General features: G+C 43.7%; 1 protein-coding gene across 1 annotated transcript; it reads left to right on the top strand.

Annotated features, from left to right (window-relative positions):
- On the top strand, nt 1-20312 carry Rars1 (arginyl-tRNA synthetase 1). Its single transcript, XM_052195889.1, has 15 exons — nt 1-88; nt 1072-1206; nt 5353-5541; nt 7315-7423; nt 8468-8568; nt 8918-9039; nt 10464-10584; nt 11458-11587; nt 12397-12501; nt 14192-14370; nt 14953-15062; nt 16188-16293; nt 18875-19047; nt 19342-19589; nt 20101-20312. Exons 1-15 carry the CDS (start codon nt 44-46, stop codon nt 20208-20210), a joined length of 1983 nt encoding a protein of 660 aa, XP_052051849.1. The 5' UTR covers nt 1-43; the 3' UTR covers nt 20211-20312.
- Nucleotides 20313-23614: the final 3302 nt, after the last annotated feature.

Genomic DNA, 23614 nt, shown 5'->3' on the forward strand with positions numbered 1-23614 from the left:
CTTCCGCTTCCGGCCACTTGGCTTGTGAGTCGCTGACGAGAGGATGGACGGTCTGGTGGCTCAGTGCTCCGCGCGGTTGCTGCAGCAGGTTTGTCCCTGGGCGAGGCGGAGGGCTCTGGAGCGGGCAGCGGTGGGGCAGAGCCTGCAGTGGCTTCCACAGGCGGCGGCGGCCGCGACGACCCCGCTCCCGGATCTCGGCGCTTGCGAAGCCATGCTGCCCCGCCGGCGCTTTCCTCTTGGCCGGGTCGTGCGACTGTCACTCAGAGAAGAGAGAGAGTCGTAGGGCCTAGCGTGACAGCGAGGCTCACCCTGCCGGCCGCCCAAGACAGAGTAGGACGGAACAGGTGTGTCCTGAGACCCAGCCAGAAACTTTCCAAGAAGCCGGCTGGGATGGTCTGGGACAGTGTCACAATTTTAAAAAACGAAAGTAGGACCAGGCTCTTTTCTTTTTCGGGCCTAGACACTAGTGTTAGGAACTCAAGTTTGTCTAAGTCTTCCCTGTTACCATAACTGCTTTATGCAAATCAGCAGCCTCGATGGACAAGCTCTTTACTGCCTTCAGTTCGGTGTATAGTAGTAGCAGATACTGGAGATATGGGAAAAGTCTATATGGCAAGTTTACGTAGACCCAGAAAAGTTAAAGACAGACACTTGAGCGATTTTGAATATGACAAAAGACAGAAGTGTGTATTGACTCCTTTTGTCTCAGGGATCTAACCCAGAGCCACGGGTATGCTGGCGCCACTTTAGGGGTGTAGGTCCCCAACTCTTACTAACTTTGGCCCCAGACTTTGAACTCTCCTTTCAGCTCACAGTGTCCCAACTGCTAGGACTGGAGGTCTGTGGTGCTATGCACACTGTAGTTCCTCGTTCCTCGCACACATATTCCATCTTGTAAAGGATAATTGCTGATATCATCAAAATCATTGCTCTCAAAGCAAAGTCCATTCTCATTTTCCTGCCCCACATATTGTGGAGAGCTGAACTGAAGGTGTGAGTCTGTGGTACGGCTTTTCATTATCTGGGAAGCATTCCTCTGACTGGACTGGGAAAAGTGCCTTTTCCTTACAGGAAAAGGAGATTAAGTCTCTGACTGCTGAGATCGACCGCCTGAAGAACTGTAGTTGCTTAGAAGCTTCTCCGAGTTTGGAACAGTTACGAGAAGAAAATTTAAAATTGAAGTATAGACTGAATATTCTTCGAAGGGTGAGTGCTCTGGGTGTCTTCAAATAATATTGTTGTTACTGAAGATTCTAAAAGTATGTACTACAGAAACTGAAAAGAGCAGTTTGTTTAGAAATCTGTTTTCCTACGTAAGGCAAGTTAGGACTCATTAGGCACCAGTGATGGAGAAATTGCGGCACTGGCATCCCAGGGCCCTTTTAAGTGGTTCATTATGGTTTAAAGAATGGTTTAGAAGTTGAGATTTCCTCAGCAGCTTATGCCCATGCTGTCAAAGGAGTGTCTTTTGTTTTTAAAACAATTTTCACTACCATAAAAGAAATAATTTGTCAGGAGCAAACTAATAGGGGTGTTTTAAAATGCACTAATATGCTACGAAGTTGCTTATTTTACAATTCTATAGCTTTATAGCATCTTTTGGGTTTCTTTTTATTTAATGTTATAAAACTTTCTCTGCCTCTCCTCCTCCTCCCCTGTCCAACCAGCTCACTGTACAGAGCAGGCTGGCTTCCGACCCATCTTGCAGGGTCTGCTCTTTCTCGGCTGGGTTTGCAGGTAGGGTTTGCAGGTGGGTCATGCTACCATCTGATCAGCCTCGTAGTCCTGCAATGATTATCAGTGTAGTTTAAAAAAAAAAAAAGGCCTGCCTTCAGCTCCTTCGGCCTGCCTTTCCGGTCTGCTGATGACACAGCCCAGTGTGTTGCCTCATTAATTGTTCTCCAGTGTGTGTATTACCCTCTGGATTGCACAGGCGCTCCCCCATGTAATCATCTCAGGTATCTGACCAGTCCTTTGACGCTCTTTATTACCTGTGTGGAGGAGTCAGCTGTGCTCAGACAGCTCTGTTGAGTGCTCATGTGCTCCTAAAGGCAGTACAGGAAATACACAAGGAACTATGAAATATTACTGTGGTGAAAATATGCTTTTCTGTGTACAAGAAGCAGAGGCGGGCTGATCTTTTAGTTCCAGGCCAGTCTGGTCTACAGAGTCAATACCAGTCTGGTTCCAGGACAATACCAAGGTGAGAGGGGAGGGAGGGAAAGAAAGAATATTAATGAATGAATATATGAATATGAATGACTGTCACAGGAATAAAGTGTTGTGTGCCACCTTCCCTCACCTTCCCTCAGTCTCTTGGGCCACATACCCCGCCTTGAAAGCACATACCAGAAGATTCTGGCAGCAAGGCTTTTTTTTTTACCCATGTTCTCATAAACATGGCTGCTTCAGTTTTCTTTTACTGCTTTTCTGTCTTTTTTTATGTGTTTTTAAGATTTATAAACAACAACAACAATGTATTTAGTATTGTTTTGGAGGCAGGGTTTCTATTTAGCCCTGACCTTTCTGGAGCTGTCTTAAGTAGACCAGGTCTCAAACTCACAGAGATCCACCTGCCTCTGTCCCCAGATCTGGCCACTCAGTATGTGTCCTTAGGTAGTGACGGAAAGCTTTCACACTGTAAATGATCACACACGATTGCTCTCATGATAGTGCTGCTGTTAAAGAGGCCCGTAGATTTTTGGAAATCTGCTTCTAATCTTAGTTTTCTCAAAAGCTGCTATTTGTACTAATTTTCATAATAAAAGGTTTTCTTTCTTTCTTTTTTTTTTTTTTTTTTTTGGTTTTTCGAGACAGGGTTTCTCTGTGTAGCCCTGGCTGTCCTGGACCTCACTCTGTAGACCAGGCTGGCCTCAAACTCTGAAATCCGCCTGCCTCTGCCACCTGGCTAATAGTGAGGTTATTATTGGTTTGTGCTGCACAGCCTGTCACTCTCAGACTTGAGACAATCCTCCTGCCTTGGTCTCCCAAGAGATGAAATTAAAGTACAGAACCTTGGCCAGCTAGGTGTGGTATTAACTCCCTCCCACAGGCAAGGAAATCAGGGAGAAAGACAGACACACACGCAAATCAAGTAAAGAAAAACTTGCCAAGAACATGACATGCTGGCTCATCTCTGATCCTAGCACCCAAAAGGCAAGGCAGGAGGATTGCTGTGAGTGCAATCCTGCCTCAAAACCCGAAAAGGGCTTTCAAGCTCCTTAGTAGAGTGCCTGGGCTGCATGAGGCCTTGAGTTCTGGCAGCAGCTCCAGATAAAACTGCTTATGGCTGGGTGTGGCGGTGCACGCCTCTGATTCCATAACTTTCTCGTGGAAGGCTAGAGGATCTGGGGAGGGAGGGAAGGAGGAGGGAAAGAAAAAGTGTTAAATTGATTATGTTCAAATGTTAATTTGGATGAAGACTGGTTTGTTTAGAAATCTGTTTTCCTGCCTAAGGCTAGTTAGGACTCATTTCTAACTTAACGAAAGGCAAGTTAGGACCTGAGGTGGAGAAATTGTGGCACTGGCTTCCCAGGGCCCTTTTAAGTGGTTCATTATGGTTTAAAGAATGGTTTAAATCATTGTTGTAAGTAAACCATTGTTGTAAGTTTGAGGCTAGCCTGGGGTGCAAAGCGACCCTGTCTCAATCAATAGTGTGTGTATAATTTTTTAATTTTGTAGCAGAGAATCCCAAGGAGGGTGGGGCCTGACCTGCATACCCTGTCTACCCATGTCACTAATGATAGCTGGGACCTCAGTTTTGTTATGTAGATGAAAGTCCTGCTAGCATGCATACAGAACACTAGGGGCAGGCCTTGACAAGACAGTGCATACCTGCTATTTAACTACTGTTGTCATTACTGTTTTACACTGCAGGTCTGTCAGAAGGTTTGTGCCTTTGTAGACACTATTACTCTGTAGCCCAAGCTGACTGCTTCTCCTGTCTCAGCCTAACTGCTAGATTTTAGGTGTAAGCCTCTAGGCCTGGCTTTGATGTTTTTGGTTACTATAAGCTAATGATTATATTGGCTGTTGGACTGGGGTTTATAATGATTGTTGGACTGAGGGTAGCTCTCTGAAGAATGCCCACTTAATAGCAGGCTTGAGGCTGTAGGTTCACATCTTAGTATGCAGGGAGTGGTTTCATTTTGCTTGTGAACAGCATCTGCTTACTGCTGTCAAGGGGTTGTATTCAGGACCTCCACTCAGCCTTTGCTCCACCAACTCATCACACAGTATTTTGATAACATCTTAGATAACAGGTGTACTGGCTAGGACTGTGAATGAAACAACACTTGTCTGCATTCAGCAGTCTGATGATAGAGACACTGTTTTGTGAAGGTGTAATGAATAATAATAAGAGTAATTATATTCTATCTTATATGAATGTGCTCCACTTAAAAGCTGTTACATTAACAAGTAGACAAGTAGGAGTGGCCCAGGGGTCCTTGCTCGCAAGGCAAAGCCTGTCTTTCTGGTACAGTGCCGCCACTCTGGGTTCTGCCTAGGTTCCTCTCCTCTCTTGCCCAGTAAAGATCGGTTCTGGAAAGAGTGTGGCACTGGTTGTTTTATCTACTGAGTTCTCAAAATGCTTGGTGTGAAGCAGTTTAGGACTCAACTTCTGTTTCAGATCTCTACGTGGCCCTGACTGTCCTGGAACTTGTAAGACCCCCAAAAGCGGAGGGTGCCCCAACACCCCACACCTCGGAAGGCGACACCCAAATCACTCACGAGAAACGGTCTCGATGCAATAGCATGAGGATTTCTTTATTCCAGAATTGTGGGTTCCACAGCCATACACTTGCAGGGGTTGAGGACTGAGGACCTTTTGCAACTGAAGTCAGGGGTATTTAAAGGGGAAAAATCACGAGACATGGGTTGGAGGACAAAACATGCATGGAATGGGGAAGTACAGAATAAGGAAGTAAGGAAGGAGATTATCTGGAGCAAACATCCTTGGGGCATTGTATAGTTAAACCTTGGAACTAGAACAGGGTGGGCTATCTTTCTCAAGCTGAAACCAGAAAAACAAGTTACTCTGTGTTGGGCTAGTTGCTTAGAGGTCTAAAAACATTGAGTTGGGAGTCTCTCAAACTCACTACATAGAAAGTCTGGCCCTAAACTCAGATCTGCCTGTCTCTGTCCCTGGTGCTTGGCCACACTTCTGTTTTCTATTGAGTCACCACATTTTACCATTTCTGCTCTGGTAAGACAAGTGTAGAACCGATGGCCTTGATGCCTCCCAGGAACGTCTTCAGTGTCAGCAGCCCTGTCCTGGCTCTAGCCTGCGTATATGGGGGAGATGTGTGATGTCATACTACCTCACTGAGACACTCTGTTCTTTTCCTGCAGAGTCTTCAAGCAGAAAGGAAAAAACCAACTAAAAATATGATTAACATCAACAGCCGCCTACAGGAAGTCTTTGGCTGTGCCATTAAGGCTGCATATCCAGACTTGGAGAACCCTCCCCTGATCGTGACACCGAGTCAGCAGCCCAAGTTTGGAGACTATCAATGTAATAGTGCTATGGGTATTTCTCAGGTGATGTATCATTTCTTTTCCTTTTTTTTTTTTTTTTTTTTTTTTTTTTTTTTTTTTTTTTTTGGTTTTTTTGGATTTTTCGAGACAGGGTTTCTCTGTGTAGCTCTGGCTGTCCTGGAACTCAGAAATCTGCCTGCCCCTGCCTCCCAAGTGCTGGGATTACAGGCGTGCGCCACCACCGCTCAGCTCAACGTCACTCCTAAGAGCATTAATAAGAGCAAGTTCTTGTATCTTCGAGAAAGAGGCACTTTCCACATGGAGCTAGGGCGTAGCTCAGTGAGAGCAGTATTTGTTTTCGAGGACTTCTTGCTGTGTTCTGGATTGATGTGCTTCATGACTTTTGGAAAGTGAAATTAAAAGTTAACAAGTTGTGGCCAGTCATGGTGACAGATATCTGTGGTCTCAGCACTCCAGTGCCTAGGGCAGGAGAATGGCCACAAGTAAAGGGCAGCCTGAGTTACATTGATGACCCTGTCTTTCTTTTCTTTCTCTTTTTATTTTTTTTTAAGGAACATCTTGGTGGGGTTGGGGATTTAGCTAGGTGGTAGCAAGCACAAGGACCCTGGGTTCGGTCCTCAGCTCTGTTTAAAAAAAAAAAGGAGCAACTTGCTAACAATCACTACCATCAATTATTTGTTATAGCTTGGATGTCTCTGAAGCAGGCCTTATAATCTGTTTTCATCTTCCCCTTTCTTATCCCTCCCCTCTCCCTCTCCCACTCCCATACCCTTCTTGGTTTTGTTTTTTCAAGAAGACAGGGTTTCTCTGTAGTCCTGGCTGTCCTGAAACTCGATCTGTAGAGCAGCCTGGCCTCGAACTCGAGATCTGCCTGCCTTTGCCCCAGTTCTTTGTTTTGGTTTCTTTTGTTGTTGTTGTTGTTGGTTTTTTTTGTTTGTTTTTGTTTTTCGAGACAGGGTTTCTCTGTACAGCCATGGCTATCCTGGAACTCACTCTGTAGACCAGGCTGGCCTCGAACTCAGAAATCCTCCTGCCTCTGCCTCCCAAGTGCTGGGATTAAAGGAGTGTGCCACCACTGCTAGCTTATTTTGGTTTCTTGAGACTGGTATGTCACCAGGCCCCCTGCTTCAGCCCCTGAGTAATGGGATTGCTGGCGTGCAGCACTCTGGTGGCTGCATTTCATTTTTAAGCTGAGAAGTTCCTCATTTGCAGAGAGCTACATTATCTGACCACACATAGCCTGTTTCCTTTCTGCAGTGATTGTGAAAAGTTTGCCTTTGAGCAGACTTTTTTCTCTGATGTTACCGTGACAGTTTTCTATTGAGCTGTTTATGAATGATAGACAGTTTCATGACATGTCTGTAGGAATGTGAGTGTGCTGGCTCTGGCTTTGTAGCTCTAGGCTCCCTTCTGTCCTTGAGGCCACTGGGGGCCAGGGGTGGTGGAGCTCGCCTTTGATCCCAGCACTTGGAAGGTGGAGGCAGGCGGATCTTGAGTTCGAGACTAGCCTGGTCTACAGAGTGAGTTCCAGGACAGCAGAGCTACACAGAGAAACTCTCTGTCTCGAAAAACCAAAAAAAAAAAAAAAAGAGGCGGCTGGGGGTGGAAGGGAGAGGGTGATTTATAGATGTGTGGTTTTACCATCTTCTCATTCCTCTTGGCACCAATGCTGCTTTGCCTTATCCATTCATGGATGGGTGGGGTTTACATCTTCATGAGATTGTTACAAACCACAGCTCATGCTTTGTCAGCAACACTAGGAATCTCTAGGAACTCCTACCCGGTACTAATGAAGTGTTTCACATTGTGTTACAGATGCTCAAAGCAAAGGAACAGAAAGTTAGTCCTAGAGAAATTGCAGAGAACATTACCAAACACCTGCCGAACAATGAATATATTGACAAAGTTGAAATTGCGGGTCCTGGTATGATGTATTATCTTTCTTCATAACTGTATTGATGAGTGCTTTTTGAGGCTTAAAACTTAAATCCTAGCCGGGCGGTGGTGGCGCACGCCTGTAATCCCAGCACTCTGAGAGGCAGAGGCAGGCGGATTTCTGAGTTCGAAGCCAGCCTGGTCTACAGAGTGAGTTCCAGGACAGCCAGGGCTATACAGAGAAACCCTGTCTCGAAAAAACCAAAATCCAAAAAAAAAAAAAAAAAAAAAACCTTAAATCCTGGGTCTGAGGGTGTCACTCAGTGGTAAAGTGCTTTCTAGACATGTAATAAGAACATTGCACTTTATCCTAGCATGTCCACTAAAATAAATCTTTGGGCCAGAGTGAGCAGTGGTCCTGAGTTCAATTCCCAGTATCTACATGATGGCTCACAACCATATGTACAGCTACAGTGTACTCACATGCATAAAATAAATAAATAAATATTTAAAAAAATAAAAGAAGTTACCATGCCTAGTAGCCCTTGTCTGTCTACTCAGGAGGCAGCATGGTGTGTGCAGGCCAGCCCAAGCATACAGTGAGCATCTGTCTCAAAGTACAATTTGAAATGGGAGTGTAGCTCATTGGTACAGAGCTTACCTAGCATGGGGGGAGGCCCCAGATTCAAGCCACGCCAAAAAAACTTCTATGTGGTGAGCCAAGTAGTTAAAAGTGACTGGATTGTGAATTAGGAGCTAATAATTGGCAGCATGTCCTTGGAAGGTGACTTTGCCTTCCACCGATCCGGGTTTTCATCAGAGAGGGGCTAGGTAGTGGCTGAGCCTACAAAGAAGGCCTGTGCTTTATGAAAATGGATGGTCTGGAATAAGCAGCTGGGTTCAGGATGGGTTTGAAATAGAGGCTAAGGCAAGTGTTTTCAGAAGGACTTGAGCACCGGTCCGGATTCCTGTTAGACTCCTGAAGAGTTTTGCCACAGCTATATCACATTTTCTAGTACCAGCATAAGTGAAATGGAGAAAATTCTTCACCCAAATGCGAGACTGATCATTTTTACTCCCTCCCCTCTTTTAGGTTTCATCAATGTGCACTTGAGAAAGGACTTTGTATCAGAACAGTTAACCAATCTCCTAGTGAATGGAGTTCAACTCCCTGTGCTTGGAGAGAACGAGAAGGTATCTGTGCGTCCTGGGCTCGTGCCTCTGTTAGACTGCAGATGCTGTCATGGCCTCACTGTGTAACTGCACTGTAACTGCGAAGCAGACCAGTTGTCTGCTGTGCTTACCTAATCTTATCCCATGGCCACTTATGGCTCATAACTGAAACTTATGCAGATATTGCTGAATAGTATACTTGAATAGTAATTTATGTAAGTTAATTTGATTCTTTATCAGTTAATATGCTATTAGAGCCACAAGAATATCTAGTATACATAAATTATAACCTAGACTAATATTTAAGTCTGACATTGTTAGCATGATAAAAATATATGCCTTCTTTTAGAAGTCTTCTTTTCTCTTTTAGGTGATAGTTGACTTTTCCTCTCCCAACATAGCTAAGGAGATGCACGTTGGCCACCTCAGGTCAACCATCATAGGAGAAAGCATGAGCCGTCTCTTCGAGTTTGCAGGGTACAATGTGCTAAGGTGCGTTTTCTATACAAAATGATACATCCTATTTTTTAAGTATCTTTAACACACTAGCTCAAAAGCTCAGTTGTGTTTTGTAGTTACTTACCCAGTAAGCTCTTAAAACTCAAATCCTGGGGGCTGGGAAGACGGCTGTGGGTTAAAACGCCCACTGTTCTTGCTGAAGACCCAGGCTCAGTTCCTAATACCCACACCGTGTGACCATAGCTGCCTGTAATTCCTGCTCCAGAGGCTCCAGTGTTCATGTCTGGCCTCCACAGATTCTGCGTGCATGTGCACAAACCCACAGTTACACACATGTATGCATAAATAAAACGGATCTTATAAAAATACGCCCCGTCTCTATCCTCCATCTGAACTTTTTTTATATCCTTTTGTAACCTTCCAGTGGAAACAAGGATACATCTCTATTCATTACAGATTTTTTTTTTAATTTATTACTTAAATAACAGCAACAACAAAACCAGTGCATACCAGCAAAGGCCTTTAATCCCAGCACCTCTGAGCTTGAGGCCAGCCTAGTCTACATAGTGAATTCTAGGACACCCAGGGCTATATCATGAGACCTTGTCTTAAGATAATAGAAAACAACAAAAAAAGATTTATCTTTGTGTTTACATTCCTACATGAGTTTATATGCATGTAGCGTCCATAGAGGCTAGAAGAGGACATTGGATCTACCTGTAACTGTATAGTTAAAGGAAGCTATGAACTGCCATTTTGGGAACTGAATCCAGCTGTAGGTATCCTTAACTGCTGAGCCATCCAACCAGCCTCTACAGAGTACCTCATATATGACAAGAACTGTCTAGCAAGAAATGGACATGTGGGCTTTGTAGGCCATGGTACAAACTTGGGATTTTATTGTAACTAGTGGAGCATTATGATCCAAAAGAAGAAACCATACTGATATCTAGCTGTCTTCAGAGAAGGCCTGTGACTTAGCATTAGCTAAAGGCAGAGAGGGAAGGATGGTACACATTGGCATTTTGAAGCCATTTATCTTAAGTCCCCTACAGTGGTTGGTTAAAAGGTACATTTTTTTCCTTGGGGAATTATTTTATTACCTATTGGGGAATGATGCTTATAAAGGTCCTTCTAGGCATCGAACTCAGGTCTTTAGGCTTGGTGACAATGACTGTTGGCTATGATGTTCTTGGTTAGCTGTATTACACATTGATAGAAATTTATTCAGTAAGTCTTAAGTTCACGCCGAGTTCAGCCTGTTACTGGTTACCCAGAACTGAATGGATATGAGAGCTCAGGGCTGCCCCTTGCCAGGTAGCAAACCAGTTGTGGGCACAGCTCCATGAACAATTTTTACTAAGGCGGAGGCTGGCAATTCAGTGTCAGTGGCCGCTTATGGAATATACTTTTCATCCTTATGATTGTTTTCATTCCTGTTCTCTGATTTGTATTAGGTTAAACCATGTGGGAGACTGGGGGACCCAGTTTGGCATGCTCATCGCACACCTGCAGGATCAATTTCCAGATTATCTGACAGTTTCACCTCCTATTGGGGATCTTCAGGCCTTCTATAAGGTTTGACATCACTGCATTACTACTGTATATCTGCCACCCATTTCCCAAAGGAAGTTCCATATTTGAATTTACTGTGTACTAAAATTTTGAATTTAACCAGTTGGCCTGGAGAGATAGTTCATTGCTCTTCCAGAAGACCTGAGGTCTATCCCAGTACCCACAATAGGTGGCTCAGAACTGCTTCTAACTCTAACTGCAGGGATCTGATGCCCTCTCTGGCCTCAAAGGGCATTGTACTCAGGCACACAACCCCCACACAGGAACATACTTAATTTAAAACACAGTCTTTAAAAGAAAAGACAAATTTTACCAAATTTTATCCTGAGTTCAGTTCCCAGTAACTACATGGGAACCCAGTGGTATCTGATGCCCTTTTCTGGTGTGTCTGAAGACAGCTACAGTGTACATGCATAAAATAAATAAATAAATCTTAAATTTTTTTTTAACCTAACATACAGAAGTTTCCACATAGAATAGATACATTGAAAATGAATGTATGAATGAAGATAAAAGCTGATTCATAAAAGCTGTTTCATAAAGTTCACTTGACTGAAAAACTGAATTCTAACCAGGCAGCAGTGCTACATGTCTTTATTCCCAGCACTGGGGGTTGGGGGGAAGAGGCAGATGGAGCTCTTCCAGGCCAGCTTGAAAAGCAAGTTCCCAGATAGCCAGGGCAACAGAGAAACCATTCCTGTGTGTGGTAGGGGTGGGTCATGCGTCCGTGGCATGTGTGTAGAGGTCCAAGCACACCTACATGGGGCCTGGGGTTGAACTCTGGCTCAGTCATCTATTTATGGCGTAGTGCATACAGTAATGAATACAGTCTTCATCTAGAACTACAGAATCAGATCTTACAATTTTTTAAAACAGGAATCTAAGAAGAGGTTTGATGCTGAAGAGGAGTTTAAGAAGCGAGCCTATCAGTGTGTCGTTTTACTACAGAGTAAAAACCCAGATATCATGAAAGCCTGGAATCTCATCTGTGATGTCTCCCGGGAAGGTGAGTCCTAGGTGGCAGTTTCTAGGCACCATTCAGCTAGTTTTAAGTTTTTATTCAGGATTGATACTGGGTCTTTGTGTGTTTTGTTTCTTTTGCCTGTTTCCTCAAACTTCCCATGTAAATTAATAGTGTAAATGCAGGCATGTATATGCCACACACATATGGACATTGGGAACTGAGCTTAGGTCTAGTGCATGCTTTTAATTGCTGAGCCATCTCTCCAGCCTACACAGCCAGGTTTTTCCATGGGTTCCAAGGATCAAAATCAAATCTTGAGTTTTAAGGTATTAAAGTGCTGTAGTTTAATACTGCATTAGTGGTTAGTCAGGGCTGCCAAACTAAGAAAATTCAATAAAGGTTGCTCCCCCCTCCCCCAACAGGGTTTCTCTGTGTAGTCCTGTCTCTCCTGGAACTCACTCTGTAGACTCAGAAATCTGCCTGCCTCTGCCTCCCAAGTGCTGGGATTAAAGCTGTGCGCCACCACCACCCAGCAATAAAGGTTTTATCATCAACTAGGAAAGTATTTGTCTCCTTCTCTTCCCCCAATACAGGGTCCCAATACAGGTTTACAAGGTCTGCATAGCCCTTGCTGTCCTGGAACTCACTATATAGACCAGACTGGCCTCAAACTCAGAGATCAATCTGCCTCTGCCATCTGAGTGCTAGGATTAAAGACAGACAGACCTGTATTGTTCATACTCAGTGTAATTAATTTCTTTTTTCTGTTTCAGATAACAAGTCTTCTAAATGTTGTATTTTCCCACTTTTGCTTAAATGTTTATTCATTTATTGTATTTGGTATATTCTAGAGTTTAGTAAGATCTATAATGCATTGGACATCACTTTAATAGAAAGGGGAGAATCCTTCTATCAAGATAGGATGAATGATATTGTAAAGGAATTTGAAGATAAAGGTAGGCATTACCCTTTTTCAAGTTTTATTAATATTACTGAAACAAAAGTAAAAGTAAAGATAATAGGATTTATAATAAGCTAATCATCCAGCTTCAACAGTTATATGTATAATATAGAATATACTTTATTCTGTGCATGTACATTTACATGATTTCAGCTACCACTCTGTTTGTGAAAGAACATGTACATATTCCTATGCTATGAATACCTCCACCCCTAGTATTGATTGACCCTAAGGACTTGTTGTATCTTGTATGGCACGCTGTTAATGCTGTCAGCTCTAGCAATAATGCCATTCAGTAGACAATTCAGATGTCCCAAGGGGATTCATCTTCATCTGTCCATGTGTTCATTCAAGTATAGGGTTTATCCCTAGGCCCCATGCTGACCTAGGACTCACTGCCCTCCTGCCATAGCTTCCCAGATGCTGAGATAAGTGAATATTACATTTATTTGTGTTCTGTAATTTTTCTGTAATTTTTACCTGCAATTCTATGCAAAAATTTGTCCAATATGTCTTTATTTGATGTACATAAGTGCATAGCAAGTATTCTTAACCCCTGACCCATCCTTCAGCTCCGAAGTCTTGAATGTGGAAATGGAGTCTAGGAACCATTACTTTTAGGATAATAAAACAGTATTCACCCCCGTGGGTTGGGGTGCCGTGCCGAAGGCCAAACATATGCTGGCAAATACCTACTCCTGAGCACCATTCCCAGCTCTAACAAATGGCTCACGGGTGATGACCCTGAGGTTCATCACAGTCTTGCTTCACAGGGTGTAGTTTTAACCACTACCTATGCTGGGTCACTTTTCTAAACTGCAAGACATTATGGTAGCATTTACTGCATAGGTACTATGAAATTAAATTTGGGATTTAATATTATGGGTAGCACGAAGTGAAATTTAGCTGTTAAAATGTTCCTTCCTGTCTCTTCTTGGTTCTAAGAACTTCTGCTTTTTGCACATGAAGATGATTTTATTTTTCTGACTCCTTATTCCAGATATTAAATATTACTGTATTTAAGCATATTCCAAAAGGACTTATTTTCCTTCCAGAGGAAAGTTAAGGTTTTACCCAGAATGTACAAATGTTCATACTCTGCCTGCTGAATGGATGCTTCCCGTGGGGTGTTGTATAAGAGTTTAGCCAGAAGTAGTGTGAGTGCAGAGCCTTGCCTTCCTATTTGGGTAGTGCGCTGAAGTCAGTCGTGGCAGTCGCCATGTCCCAAGATTTATATGTCATCAAACAGGCTATTTGAAGAAAAAGCAAATAAGATTATTTATGTGGTGGACAATGGACAAGTCCGTTTGTAGATTTGTCTAGAGCCTGATTGCAGATATTGACAGATTCATAGAAACTGTACTTTATGGAGTAACAAATGCCATGTGGAGATAATCATATCATTTCCTCAGCTCTTTAGTAATTGTCTTTTAAAATACTCAGAGCTGGTGAGAAGGCCCTGTGGGTTAGAGCTACTTGCTAGTTCAGTCCTTAGGATCCACATGGTAGAAAGAGATATCAGCCCCCACATTCTCCCACACACAAAAAGTATAAGCTTAATTGTTAGAAAGCAAAATATTCATAGAATGACCAAGTATTTATGTCATCCTAGAACACAGTAGGATTGTGGTCCTATTATTAATGAAGGTTTATTTGTTTTGGTTTTGTTGTTTCTTTGTTGCTAGGGTTTGTGCAAGTGGATGATGGCAGAAAAATTGTGTTTGTGCCTGGGTGTTCTGTACCACTAACAATAGTGAAATCAGACGGGGGCTACACCTATGACACCTCTGACCTGGCTGCTATCAAACAGAGGCTATTTGAAGAAAAAGCAAATAAGATTATTTATGTGGTGGACAATGGACAAGTAAGTTTGTAGATTTGTCTAGAGCCAGATCACAGATACTGACAGATTCATAGAAGCCGTACCTTTTGGAGGTACAAATACCATGTGACTTTTGTTGTGAGATAAGGTGTCATGTAGCCCATTTGACCTCAAACTTGAAATCCCACCTTTCTAGATGAAAACTAAGATACCTATCTGCTCTTAGTCATTTTTGTTTATTTTTGCTCTGATGAACATCCTGTGTTTTGTATGTGCTGGCACTGAGGTGTTCTCAGTGGAGGTTCTTGTTAAAACTGAGACGTGGTCTCATATAGACATAAACGTAGCTGCCTCAGCACTGGCTACATAGCTGAATAGGACCTGCCACTCCAGATTCTCTGGTTCTCAAGCCCTGAGATCACAGGCATGAATCAGTGTGCCTGGCCTCTTTTAAGACGTGAGTATAGAAACTGTTATGGTATTCATTCTTTTTGGTGGTCACATCTAGGGAATAGAACTTTTATAATAATACTTGCCTAACAAGATTGTCATGTGGTCCCTGAGCACAGAACAACAACTTTTGTTAGTAACCTAACAATGTCATTCTGTTTCTACTCTTTGTAGGCTATGCACTTCCAGGCAATATTTGCTGCCGCTCAAATGATTGGTTGGTATGACCCTAAAGTAACTCAAGTGACCCACGTTGGCTTTGGTGTGGTACTAGGAGAAGACAAGTAAGTGGCCGTGCTTCAGCGTTCTGCAGTAGAACTAACAAAGGTCTTTACCATGCAAACAGGGACAGTGTGTGGTTAGATTACAGAGGGGTTTGTGCTTCCCATCCAGGCTGTGCTCGCCTAGAATAGGCAAACTGTGGGTCATTGAGATCCCAGTTCAATTTAGGATTCACTGCTTTCATTTCTGTTTCAAAATATAAAATAAAGGTTATCAAGCCTTAATGATGTTCGCAAGGTTGCTTTCTTTTTCAATCATTTCCCTCCTTTCTGTTCAGTCTTTGAAATATAGAAAAATTTCCAAATAATAATAATTTCAAAATATAGAAATATATGAAATATATTTCTTTGTTTGTTTGTTTGTTTTTTTGGATTTGGGTTTGGTTCCCCCCCCCCCCCCCAGACAGGATATCTCTGTATAGCCCTGGCTGTCCTGAAACTCACTCTGTAGACCAGGCTGGCCTCAAACTCAGAAATCCGCCTGCCTCTGCCTCCCAGAGTGCTGGGATTACAGGCGTGCGCCACAACCGCCCAGCGAAATGTTTCTTTTTTTTTTTTTTTAATATGGCTAGCGGCTAGCTTTCTTTCTGCCATGCAGTATTTTTTATATTAGTCCAGTGAAGAACCTGCTTGCTGACCAGCCAAGCATAGAAGCAAGTGTGGTAGTCTTGTTTTTGAGTAACTTTTCCGAAAGGGCAAAACACTTAAACAGCATCTTGTATTCCAAGAACGTGAGCTAGTTAGTTTTAATTTGTATGTGCCTTTGCGGTACCTGTGAAATCCTCTGTAGGGGATCAGGGTTGTGTGCTACACACAGGTGCCGGGAACTAAACTCAAGTCCTCTGGAGGAGCAGTCAGTGTTCTTCAATGCTGAGCCATCTCTCCAACCCTGCAAATGCATAAAAAAAAAAGTATCAGGGTAGAGTTCAGGTGCGTGTCAGGTCAGGATGCTTTGAGTTGAGACATGGCCGTCAGGAAGCAGTTTCCTGGCAGCCAATTTGATTATGACCCTGTTGCCTTGATCACTCCGGGGCAGCTTTCTGTAGATTTTACAAACCTTCATTTTCAAGGGTTTTTAAAATGAAAAGTCTAATTCAGAATTTTTATAAGTCTTTAAACTTCTTTTAGGAAGAAATTTAAAACACGCTCAGGAGAAACTGTGCGCCTTATGGACTTGCTGGAAGAAGGCCTGAAACGGTCCATGGACAAGCTGAAGGAGAAAGAGAGAGACAAGGTAGGACAAGACTGGATCGGCCTATATCCGTGAGTTAAATTGGCTCACTTTGGTTAGCCATATTCCTGGAAGTTGCAAAGCACCCTGTTTCCCCTTTGTCGATGTGGCTTTATGGTTCTGCTTCTACTTATGTAATTTTAACACATAGAAATTGTACTTTATGGGAGGACAAAAGCTGTGTGACTTTTGTTTTGAGATAGAATCTCACGTGACCCAAGGTCTCAAACTCCCTGATAGCCAAGGTTTACCTTCAGCTCTGGTGTTCCTGCCCCTGCCTCCCAAATGCTGGGATTGTGGGGTGCCATCATGCCTAGCTCCTGAGCAGTGTAACTAAGTTAAACATCTTACAGTGCTGTTAGTGGTAAAATATTCAAGAGCCCTTATTCTTCCACTGTTTTCAGATCTTCTCTCCACTACGCCCTCTCTCTCACAGATTGTTCTGATTAACATGGACTTGAGAGTTTGTAGCAGAGGCTCTGTTTGAGTCCAGTGTTCAGCCTGTTTCCAAGTGCTGGCTTTATAGGTGTTTGCTACTGCAGCTACAATGAACTTTTAATAATTCCTATAATTGACAAGCAGTATCTTTCAGTTTTCTTCCTCAGTGTGTCACGGTTTTGTGGCAGGCAAGCTTAGATTGCCGTGAAGCACTTTGTATTTTTGCTAACCAGGTATCTGAGGCTAACCTTGAACTGCTAATCTTCACTTTATGGGTATTCTAAATGTTTCCGAGTTGTCATGTAACTTGGTGTTTTCTTGGCTTCAGACAATTTAAGTTCTTAGCTATAGGTGAGGGCTTTTAGACAGGGACATGCTAAGGTTTAATCTACTTCAGGATAATTTCTTCCTACCACAGGAATCCTTTCTTAGAAACATTGTTTAAAGAACAGTCTTGGGATGTGGCTCTGTCAGTAGATTTCTTGTCTAGAATTAATTGAAGCAAGCCCTGGCTGGGTGTGATCCCACCCCCAGCCTTGGGACTACAAGGCACATACCTGCAGTCCCAGCATTTTAGTTGGACTAATCCTAGAGGCAGGAGGTCACATGGCTCTTTGAGGTGAGCCTGAGTTACCTGAGACCCTGTCAGTCTGCACTGTAGAGATTTTTTTCTGTTAGAGAGTATGTTACAGTTCTGTATGCTGCCTTGGTTTATACTAGGTATTGGTTTGGGGTGTTATTTTTTGCCTTGCTATTCTGGCCAAGCTGGTCTTAAATTTGTAAAGCATCCTTAGCCTTTAAATTACTTATTTAAACAATTATCAAATTTGCATATCACCTCATTTATTTTTTAGGTATTATGAATAGGTGTCATTTAAAGTTACTTTCTTGTGAAATAAAATGCCCAGAAATTACATCACTTAATGGACAAACATAACATTATATTGTCATCTGCATAGTGGGTAAAAGGTGTATTTTATCTTAAAACAAAGCCAGGCAGTGGTGGCGCACACCTGTAATCCCAGCGCTTGGGAGGCAGAGGCAGTCTAAAATTAAATGTCTGTTGAGCAAGCTCAGAAATGTGTAGATGGAGTTTTATGAATTGTGGGGACTTCAACCAGTGAATTATTAGGATTACTTGCTAGGAGAATGAGCAAGTCAGCAGTGGCTGCACCACTGAGGAAAGTGCCTCCCTCCCCCCAGCAGCTGTTAATCCCCTGTAGCTCCTGGAACTGGAGAGGTTTGGAAGCCTTTACACCACATCCCAAGCCTAGAAAGGAATGGCATGTGTCCTGCATTAGTCTCTGCTGGAACTGCCAGACTTTGAAAAGAAGCTTTTCTGACCAACAACACTAATGTATGGGCATAACAGTGTTCATGATGGGCACAATGAACAGTAGCCACAGCGACTGCTTTAAGACCTGTGTGTGGCCTTGCCCAGCACACAGCATCAAACACAAATCCCTCTTGTGGAACAAGCCTCCCTCAGTCCAAACAGTCGCTGCTGTAGCCCCAGTGAGTGTGTCTTACCTGCAAGGTCAGCAGGGAGCTCGCAGATGACAGGTGAGAAGACTTGATAGCCGCCCACCCCTCTGGCTACCTCAGTCTGCAAAGGAAGCTTCCAGGGCAGTTCTAGTTTGATTCCTGTAGTTACTCCATTTTTATTCTCCCAACTTTGATGACTTGCTTGTCCAACCTTTAAGTGTTCAGTGGAAGAGTAAATCTGCTACAAGCCAGAGTATGATAGTCAGTCAGAAATTCTTTGGGGTTTTCATACTTTTAGACAGGGCTTCTGTAGCCCCAGCTGGCCTGGAACACAAAGCAGTCCTTCTGCCTCGGCCTCCCATGTATTAAAAGAGTTCCCATCTTCCACCCCTGAAATAGCATGAAATAGATCTATAAATCAGTGTTGTGCTTCATAGTTCGTAGATATAAATTGGGAAAATAAGCTGACATTTCTATATAAATTGTCCTTAACATGCAGAACTAATGAGTTCGCTTCCACTATCTCCTTCGTACAGTGGCCCTGTCACTCCTTCGCTCTCAGTACTCCTTAATTGTGGACTTAATAGTAACTCCTTAATTGTGGACTCCATCTCCTACTTGGGAGACCCCTGGACAAGCTTAAGTGTTTGTTCTCCCAAAGGTCTTAACTGAAGAGGAGTTGAAAGCAGCTCAGACATCCGTTGCATATGGCTGCATCAAATACGCAGACCTTTCTCATAATCGCCTCAATGACTACATCTTCTCCTTTGACAAGATGCTGGATGACAGAGGGAACACAGCTGCTTACCTGCTGTACGCCTTTACCAGAATCAGGTGACTGCTCGGATGCTTATGTGTGGAATAAAGGCATGGTGATTCCAAAATGGTGTTTATTGGTTTGGTTTTTGAGCCAGGGTCTTGATGACGTATATATGCATGTATGTCCCAGGCTAGCTTCTGACTCATGATCCTCTGCCTCCCAAGTGCTGTGGCTACAGGTCAGCTCCATCACACTGGGCTGAGAATCTGTTTTAATTGCTCGTATTTTCCAATCAGTCGTACTAGATTGCGTGCTTTTGTGTGGAAAGAGCGTGTGCCTGACCGGAGGGTGCTTACGTGGTATTGCAGGTCTATTGCGCGCCTGGCCAACATTGATGAGGAGATGCTGCAGAGAGCCGCTCGGGAAACCAAGATCATTTTAGACCATGAGAAAGAGTGGAAGCTGGGACGGTGCATTTTACGGTTCCCCGAGATCCTACAGAAGATCTTAGACGACCTGTTTCTCCACACCCTCTGTGATTACATTTATGAGCTGGCAACCACTTTCACGGAGTTCTACGACAGCTGCTACTGTGTGGAGAAAGATCGACAGACTGGTGGGTAGAGTCTTATCCACTGTCCATCTTGGGGGTCGGGGGTCCCACGAGGATATTTGTGTAGAAACTAAGGAATTTCATACATAGCAAGCTGTGGCATATGTGACCGTTTGAGATGGGGCCCGTCAAAGCAGAAGCAGAATTGTGCCCATTCCATCTATTTTCCCACCTCTGGGCGTTTCCCTGGGAAATGAACAAGAAGCGAGATAGGATGCTTGTAGTACACGCAGTGTGTCTGAGTGTTGTTGCTATGGAAACATCCATTGTCATTGAAGTCTTCTTGTTAACAAGGCAAGCCTGAGAACAGAAACGGTCCTGGGGTGGGTATCCATCGCCAGCGTGATATAGTCTCTTCACATATGGCCTTGGGGAAGCACTGCAGGTTTAATGGAGAAATGTAGCCATAAATGGTCTTTGTAGTTGGAGGTGGTCGTAGTTAGGGCCCCCCAAAATGCCTATAGGGTGACTTTCAAAACTGAGAAATGAGTTAATGTCTTTTTTTCCTTCCCAGGGAAAGTATTGAAGGTGAACATGTGGCGCATGCTCCTGTGTGAAGCAGCAGCCGCTGTCATGGCCAAGGGCTTCGATATATTGGGACTGAAACCCGTCCAGAGGATGTGATCCTTAGACTGGGAACTGTTTTTACCAAAGTAGCCCTTAGTACTATTTGCTTTTTAAACAATCATGTGGACACAAAAGTAGTAAAAAGAATTTTCACAACTATGCCAAATGTGTTTCTTTGTCTCTAACAGAATAGATTCTAAAAAGTTACTTTCATAAAGATGCAGCTATCAGAATTGGAGAGGGCGTGGTTCAGCAGGGAATCCTGCTGGCCCTGCTCTAAGGAGGTCGAAGTCCTCTCCACTCCCACTCTTTGGTTAAAACTTCCCGGTCTGTAGGTTACAGCGCTGAGGATCCACAGAGTGCACTGTTCCAGATTGTTCTGAACCCAATACTGAAAACTATGCATGGCTCACTCTCAAATTCCATTTTAGTAAAGGCTGACATTAGCAAAATTAGGGAGACAACCTCCAGTTACCTCTAGGCTAGTCTAGGAAAGAACAGCCATTCCTGTGTTAGGCATATCTTTTGCAGACTAGCTGGAGTTCTCTCTTTTTTTTCCTCGAAACAGGGTTTCTGTGTAGCCCTGGTTGTCCTGGAACTCACTCTGTAGACCAGGCTGGCCTCAAACTCAGAAATCCACCTGCCTCTGCCTCCCAAGTACTGGGATTAAAGGCGTGCGCCACCACTGCCTGACTAGTTGGAGTTCTCTTAGCAAAGTGAGCAGAAATCGCTAGTGGCAATGATGGAGACAGTTCAGAGCTGTCATAGCCATGGACAGTATTGGTAGCCACCATACCCGACTTTTTTTTTTTTCTTAAAGATTTATTTTATTGTTTATATGTTAAGTACACTGTAGCTGTCTTCAGATATACCAGAAGAGGGTTCCAGATCTCATTACGGATGGTTGTAAACCGCCATGTGGTTGCTGGGGTTTGAACTCAGGACCTTCAGAACTGCAGTCAGTACTCTTAACCACCGAGCCATCCCTCCAGCCCCCATACCCGACTTCTTTTTGCAACCTTTTATGAAAGGTTGCACACCTGTAACCCAGAGGTGGTGCCTCTGGGAGGCAGAGGCAGGCAGATTTCTGAGTTCGAGGCCAGCCTGGTCTACAATGTGACTTCCAGACAGCCAGGGCTACACAGAGAAACCCTGTCACCAAAAAAAAAAAAAAAAAAAAAAAAATCCAAAATACTTCTTACTAGTTTCTGTTAGTGATAAGACACCATGATCAAGGCAACTTGTAAAAGAAAGGATTGAGGTGAGCTTATGGTTCCAGAGGGTGCCATCTAGGATGGCAGAGTAAAGGCAGCATACATCTTATTTTGGCTTTTCAAGACAGTTTCTCTGTATAGCCTCAGCTGTCCTGGAACTCACTCTGTAGACCAGGCTGGCCTTGAACTCAGAGATCCTCTTGCCTCTACCTCTCTGGTGCTGGGGTAAAAGGCTCGCACCGCCACCCAGCAAGCACACCATAAGCAGGAGGTGAGAATGAGAATTCTGATGAGGGCATGAGTCTTTGGAGACCCATAGTGACACACCTCCTTTCCCTAACAGTCCTGCCAACTAGGAATCAAGTATGATTCTATGAGCCTATGGGGGTAAGTCATTAAACCACCACAATTGCAGACTTCACTTCTTATATATGACAGTATCTGACTTTGTTAATACTGATAATGCAGTTTAGAGTACCACAAACCATGTTCGTGTAAGATAACACTTAGGTCGTCAGATGGCCCCACCAACAGACTGGCTTGTTGCAGGATATTTGATCACACCCTGAGATTGTGTTACTAGAAAAACCTGTTGTTAGTTGTGCAACTCAGCCCTAGCATAGACCTTTAATCCAAGAGCTTTCTGCTTGAATATTGAAAATATTGAGAAAAGGCCATAAATAAAGTCAACCATAGGTCAGGCGGTGACAGAAAGTGAATATAGGATTATTAAAAGACCATAGAGAGTACGAGGGAGTTGGGAGGACAGATATCACACAGGAAGTAGAAGGGAGGGACATTCAGTTTGAAAGTTTTTTGAGGCAAGGGTAATTTTTGAGAGGGGCTGAGGAGATTAGCTGGGTGCTTTCTCTGCCTCTGAGCTAGCAGACTTTCACCCTGGCATCCGTGAGAGCTCTCAGCCCCCACTATTCCTAAAAACAGCATTGGCATTAGGACTGGTAACAGTCTGTAGTGGCCTTTACTTATTCATATGAGAGGAAGAGTCGCAAGTCTCACACTTGAAACCATTAATGCTCAAACACTTGGTGAGAAGGTTCATTCCAAATACCCATGCTTTAAATGCACAGGGAAAGTTCTTGGAAATTAAAAGTGCTATGAACACAGAAATGGAGAGGAAGACAAGAGCCTCAAACTACCACGCCAAGCCCAGGACAGACCAGGCCCTGACTCCCAGAGAAGGCGAGGCTGATTCCAGTTAGGCTTCAGATTGGCAGTTGAGACTAGGCCTAAATATTTCGAGAACTGGGCAATTATAGGCCTCGGGAGCTGCCCCACCCCATGGCCTGAGGCAGGGACAGCAAGTTTCCAGACCTCCCCTGCAAATTTCCTGCCTCCCCGCCCAAAGAGATGGACCCAACTGATTAACATACAGGTCACCTACCCTGGAAGGTCAAGTAGTCCTTGGCAAGCCTAAGTTCAACTTCTTTCCCATGTAAGAACCTGTCCAACAGGCACCTAGGATTAAATGCAGCCATACAAAAGAGGCATGCACAGAGCTTTAAACTGTAGCCAAAGATTTTACAGTCGCTCCTTCACATTCTCCAAGGTTCGTATATAGCCCTTGTTCACTCCAAATAAAGTATATGCATACATAAAAGTTCACCCCAAATAAAGGTACTCACACAAGCTAAGATCGTCTAAGAGAGCTGTTTCATTAAAACAGCTGGCCAGCCAGACAGGATTCTGCAGACCTTACCAATTCCAGACTCACCTCCTCCTTCCAGCCTGGACACCGTGAGGGAGAAAGTGGCTCTGCAGAACCACAGCTGGCCCCCAACACCCATACCACAGCCCTAGGGACTGGAGAGATGGCTCAGCAGTCAAGAGCCTTGGCTGCTCTTCCAGAAGTCCTGAGTTCAATTCCCAGAAACCACATGGTGGCTCACAACCATCTGTAATGGGCTCTGATGCCTTCTTCTGGTGTCTGAAGACAGCTACAGTGTACTCACATACATAAAATAAATACATCTTGAAAAACAAAGAAAGATAGCCTTGGGAACTTGAACCTTGAACCTTACTTGACCCCTACTCAAAATGGAAGTCTTATTTTAAATAGATGCAGGTGTCTCTCTTATGGTGGGGTCCATGCCAGAGGCAGCTTACAAAGACAAATACCATGAGAGCTTATACACAGGTGCAGGAAGTTCAGGTCCAAGTTTATTGTGAGTAACTATATAAAGCAGTTCTACTAATTTCTATCATGATTGGTTTCATAGAACACAGAAC

Source organism: Apodemus sylvaticus, chromosome 10 (genome assembly GCF_947179515.1).
Source record: "Apodemus sylvaticus chromosome 10, mApoSyl1.1, whole genome shotgun sequence".
Classification (NCBI taxonomy): domain Eukaryota; kingdom Metazoa; phylum Chordata; class Mammalia; order Rodentia; family Muridae; genus Apodemus; species Apodemus sylvaticus.